The 6,000-nt window shown below is 46.9% G+C and overlaps 1 protein-coding gene across 1 annotated transcript in view; it reads right to left on the bottom strand.

Moving 5' to 3' along the window:
• Positions 1–333: 333 nt before the first annotated feature.
• LOC146064814 (cytochrome P450 2C5-like) overlaps positions 334–6,000 on the bottom strand; it is a 44,132-nt gene continuing 38,465 nt past the window's right edge. Inside the window, exons 9-10 of the mRNA XM_083178709.1 lie at positions 3,700–3,841; positions 334–1,550 (exon numbers count right to left, since the gene is read on the bottom strand). Coding sequence (XP_083034835.1) covers positions 1,372–1,550; positions 3,700–3,841 — 321 coding nt within the window. The 3' untranslated portion in view covers positions 334–1,371. The remainder of the gene's footprint in view (positions 1,551–3,699; positions 3,842–6,000) is intronic.

Raw genomic sequence — 6,000 nt, 5'->3', positions numbered from 1 at the left:
GTATGGGTATTGTGAATTAAGTTCTGCGAGTTTGTATAATTTGACCAGCAGATCAAGGCGAAACCTCTTGGGGCCGGCTCTACCATTAGGCAGATTTAGGCAACTGCCTAGTGCTCCAGGTTCTGGGGGGCGCCACCAAGTCTGCCTATCAAAAATCAAATATGTCTATTGGGATTCTTGTACTTAACGCAGGTGACGTACTTCCCTAGTTTGCTGCGCCCTCTTCCTTGTACTGATTTTTGTCTCCCTGCCATTCTGTAATGTTAGGCAAGTATGCCTTAAGGGGTTAGGAAATGGTTATTGGTGGCAGTATGGGGGGGGGGGTGGTGGTGGTGGTGGTGGTGGTGCAGTAGGTTGAAGTTTTGCCTAGGGTGCTAACAAGCCTCACACCGGCCCTGACTACACTACATTGTGCAAAGGTAGAGGAAGTGGAATAGGATCTCTAGGGCCTATTTGTATAGATATAGCAACAGACTGAGACTTGATATGCAATTACACTGGAGAGCCAGCAGATGGAGCTGTCGTGTATGTGTTTATGTTTTATTGTCTGTGATGTGTATTGTACTTGTTTGTTCCTGTATGTGTGAAGGAGATCTGAAAGTGACACGAAGGAGAGAGATGGCGCATATAGTGTTTGCTGCTCATATACAGTAATCTTGTTCTGATTATCAGTTTGTAATATGATCGGTTCCAGTTTTGTTATATAAACAAGTTATACCACTAAGGGCCAGATGTATCAAGCTTGAAAAGTGATAAAGTGGAGATTGCTAAGCATCCAGCCAATCAGCTCCAGCCTGTCATTTTTTTAAACCCAGCCTGTGACATGACAGGTAGGAGCTGATTGGCTGGCTGTTTATCACTCTCCATTGTATCACTTTGCGAAGCTTGATACATCTGGCCCAAAGAGCTTTCTTTGAAGCATAACTCCAGAGGTAATCCTGACTGCGTGGTAAAGCACTCCATGCCAACACTAGTGTCCTGGTCAGGGTTATATGATGTTGGGTCATCTGTTCCACACAAACGTCTTTTATTATCTTTTTTGAAAGTCCTAATTTGGTGCAATTTTGATTGGATAAAATAAAGAGAGAACGCATTGACTGCTACAGTATGTGGATTAACACCCTGTTCTGCCACAGACATACCATTAAGTCCCATGTTTATATCTGAGCCTTGCTTGGCTTGAGGTACTGTAGTTGGTGCACTCACAGCTCAGCAGCTGTGTTCCCTGCTGGGAGATAATGCCATCTCACTGCCTGAGCCATAATAAGTGACTTACATTGGTTGGAAAATACGATATATTCTTTAAAATGTCTCCATAAACCTATATTGGAAAAATATGTATAATTTTTAAATATATGCTGAAATCTTATATTATGTACGAGGCACAGCACAAATCATGTGGCTCACAGGAGGACAGGTCAACCCAACTGCACGGGTCAAGTCCACTGTGGCCCCCGGAGGAGCCTGGAAGGTGAAGCTCTGCAGCAGCTTCACAAAGAACATGAAGAGTTCCATTTTGGCCAAGTTCTCCCCGGCACAACTTCTCTTCCCTAGAACAGAGGAACATTAGGCAGAGTATATAATATATTGCATAATACTTTGAGTTTATGACCTATAACAATCATTTCTCTATGCAGCCAAATTTTACCACACAACTTGTTATATTAGGAGCAAGTATTACCAAACCAACCACAAGTTACCCAAATAGATTATTGTACTTTCTAGTTTTTATGATTTACATTTAGGGATGCAAATCACGGGCATTTTTTCAACCCCGGGGTCTGGGATTGAAAAATGCTCAATCCCGGGATTTCAGGGATTGGCATTCCTAATTTTAAAAAAAGTGCGCCCGTCCACCCACACCAGCCGGCCGGCACATTTAATTACACTGAAGAGCCACCGGGAGCGGGGCGGACAGCAGCAGTGAGGGGGTGCCTGGTGAGGAGAGCGGCAATGTGCGGCCGGGAGGAGAGCTGTGATGCTGCACGCCAGGTCGGGGGCAGCAGCAGAGCATGTGGGCAGAGTGGCCGGAAGGAGAGCGGCCATGTGGGAGTGTGATAGTGTGACACTAAGAGGTCACACTGTGCAGGCCGAACGCCGGGTCGGGAGCAGCCAGGCAGCATCTGAGAGTATTGGATACTCCAATCCCAGAATTGAAATCCCGCACATTTTGTGGCCAAATCCTGGGATCCCGCCGATCCCGATCCTGGGATTGGCCACCCTACTTGCATCCTCCCAAATTATACATACAAGGATCCCAAATGAGATTAATTCAATTCATAATAATGTTGTATGAATTGCTTTCCGCAATTAGTATTTAGTTTGTACAGTATATTGCCCCTGTTGGTCGCGCACACAGCCATTCGCCTGTCAGCGCTCCCTCCTCGTCCTATCTCCAGATGGAGCTGGTGCTGTTTCTGGATACAGGACGGGCAGTTTCCTGCATGCACTTTGCAAGACACCTAACTTGGGATACTCTTTGCCATACTGTGGTACCTGTGGCGTGAGGATGATGCCTCCTCCCGGGTGTTTGACTCTGAGGATCTGTGTGTAGGTGTGCTGATGTGTCAATGGGGTATCTGACCCTCTGTGCGGTGCCCATAATTGCTCCCATTGTTGCAGCTGCCTCACTGTTGCCCCTGCACTGCAGCAGGTGATATTGAGGACTCGCTGCTCTGGGCATCTCTGTGGCCCTTTGTTTGCAGGTGTCAGGTGCTAATTACCCGGGCCCAGGCTGGATTGATGGGCCCGGTAGACCCCTGGTCTGCCACACATACTCCACCTCCCTCCCAGGCAGCACAGTATACGCCTCAGTGTGCTGCACTGCAGAGGCTGCTACTGAGTCTGAGATGCCCCTGGCAAAGAGGCTCACATGCTGCCCCAGCTCCAAACTACCAACTAATTATCTGGACCTGTGTAATAAGTACCCCCAACCACACACACACACGCACACACTCTTGGCACCTCAGTTGATTGCTACATGTGTTTTCCGTGCTGGAGCACTATAGTAATTTTTGAATGAAGCAGGAAGTCTCTAGGAGTGTGGTTGGCTTTAGAAGATAGGTCAGAACCCGGAGCTTCTTACAATACAGTGCTGGGTTCCCACCTCTGGATCGGTCCTGTCCTTGAGACCAAGACAACTTTGATATGAATGTAGTCTCAGCTCAGGCAATATCTCCTGCACCACATGGTTCTCACTAGTTGTATTGCTAACGGAGATCTCACACTTGCAGACCACACTTAGTGGAAGATTACTAAAGATTTACAAATCAATGAAAATTGACTAAGATTGATTTCGATCAATGTTGGGTTCCTGGGGCTGCAAATCTCAACAGGTGTTTTGTCCCTGGAAGTAAAATGTGCCACGCAGTCTCTAACTGTGCTGAAAGTCCTACTTCTACTCCTTATCTTCTATCTTTTCCAGGATAATATAGAGTAAAGGTGGCCATACATCTACAGATCGATTGTCAGATTGGGCTGGTTGGAACAAACATCTGGTAATATCTGAATGACCGTTTCTGGCAGTTTTCCAGCAATTCAAAGCAAATGGTCAACTGTCATTTTCTCTCATCCATTACCAGGATTTTGCTCCAACCAGCCAGATCGTACAATAAACCTGTAGATGTTTGGCCAGCTTAAGTCAGGACTTTTCCATCAATCTTTCCTATATTACTACATAGAACACCAGATGTCACTCACCGGCTGAGAACGGCATGAACGCTTCATTCTTCACAAAATTGCCATCTGCATCCAGAAAATGTTCGGGGTAAAACTCTTTTGGCTTTTCAAAGTGATTCTTGTCATACAGCACCGACGTCAGCAGGGGAATTACCTGTGTACCCTGAAGAAAGAACAGTTGAATATTACATCATAATAACTTATTCTATCTATCTATATACACACAGAGGCTACAGTCCGTGCATTTACAGTATATAAGCTGGCAGATCAAATACACATAACAGCATGCTGCATAGTTAACACCAGCTCCAACCTTACAGATAAACTTCTAACTGGCTATGTGGACGTCTATTTGACTGTATAATACTTCACAGAGAATATAGTCCGTGTTCATGTGAGACGCTCATGTGTCCCATTCCCAGCAAACGGAACACCGCGTCGAGTAGGATGTGGCGTGAACGATAACCTACTGTACTGTATTTACAGTAGGAAGCAAATGGCTACCGGGTATCATCCAGACCATTTCAATGAAAGTAGCACTGGTGTACTGTAGGTTCCACCTGTGTAAGGGCACAGTTGTCCGTGCGTCTCATGACGCTATTTCAAGGGGTATGGGAACAAGTGATCGAATATACAGTACTGGGGAGGAGTGTATATAGTGAACACATACTGTGCTGATTCCAGAATGTGAGATGCTCGCGCCCCTCATTCTTGGCGAATGGCGATATGAATGGCAGTGTGGGCTCCATCTGAATGGCAGACTCATGAGCACCGGTTGCGATCACCAGGAGGTATAGGCTTGTGGATAGGTGTACCACTCTCCATGCTGGAAACTCGGGTTCAATTCTTAGAGTTCTGTTTCAGTTTTGCGGGTCCTCTAAACGCTGCACGGTGCCCACACAAATGCCCGCCCCAAAAAATTATTTTCACAGGGACACCCATGAAACGCTGGGCGGTCCCATGTGCGCGACCCCTTGCTGCTGCCCCATGCCTCCCACCCACAGTGCTGTGCGCGAGCAGAAGGACAATTGATTCACCTTGCCCGCTCAAATCAAACGGCTGTACATGCGCATAAATGTTTATGCGCATTCGCTAAACATCACTCCCCTGTGAGAATGCACAGGGGAGCAAGGCAGCGGTTATCAGGGCCGGTATACGGCAGCCCACAAGGTTAATTGATGGCCACCACAAGTTTGGCCAATGGTGCATTGATTCATACGTGTATGTTCTACCATGTTTTTCAGGTCTTGTTGAGCAACAAATATATTAACTCTTTGAGTGCCAAGGGAATTTGTCAAAATAGGTGTCAAAAATTTCAAAGCAAACATTTTTATTCATCATACTGACATGTAGGGGGAAATTTACCAATATGAAAAACCTAGTTTTTCGTATTGGTATTTCCCCTACGGCTGCATACGACTGTTTTAGTCGTATGCAAAGTCGTGTTCCGGAGGGGAAATTACAAAGCAGTCAGATACGACTGCTTTGTAAACCTCCGATGGAGTAACCATTCGTATTAGCTGGCCATATATACGGCCGCTAATACGAATGTTTCTGGCAGTCTGCACGGATCAGTCAGATCCGTGCAGGCTGCAAGGTGTAAAAAAAATAGAAAAATTAAATAAATTTTAAAAAAAACCAGCGTGGGGTCCCCCCCCAGCCATAAACAGCACCAGGCTGAAGGAGCCGGGGCCGGTAATTAAAAATCAGGGAACCCGACAAGCCCCAGGCTCCAGGTCCGGGGCTGGTTCCCAAAATACGGGGGACAAAATGACTAGGGGTCCCCCGTATTTTAAGAACCAGCCCCAGGCACAACCAGCCAGCAGGGTAATGTCACAGCCGGGGGACACTTATTATATAAGGTCCCGCGGCCAAAACATTAACCCCCTGACCGGTCAGCCTGGCCAGGGGCCCTGGGGGAGTGGGGACCCCCCCAATGAAGGGGTCCCCCCCCCTCCAGGACTTACCTGACCAGGCTGAAGCCTGGTACTGTCCCCGATGCCCCTGGGCGGTGGGCATCGGGCTGATTCAAGTGTAAAAAATAGATGAAACTATTGTTTTTTTTCTGTGGCACTACAAGTGTCAGCAAGCCTCCCCAGCAAGCTGGGACTTGGAGAACCACAAGTCCCAGCCTGCTGGGCATTAAAGAGCCTGCTGGCACTTGTAGTTCCACAGTTAAAAAAATAGTACACAAAACACACTGACACACATTTTAAATAAAACTTTAATACATACAAAGCCCACACATACTAATACTTACCTATCTTCTTTCCGTAGGTAGCCCTGGTCCTGATGTCCGGTCTGTGTCGGCGTTCTTCTTCA

This window comes from Crinia signifera, chromosome 3, assembly GCF_055691185.1.
Source record: "Crinia signifera chromosome 3, ASM5569118v1, whole genome shotgun sequence".
NCBI classification, from domain to species: domain Eukaryota; kingdom Metazoa; phylum Chordata; class Amphibia; order Anura; family Myobatrachidae; genus Crinia; species Crinia signifera.
This window is presented reverse-complemented; position numbering and strand designations above follow the sequence as displayed.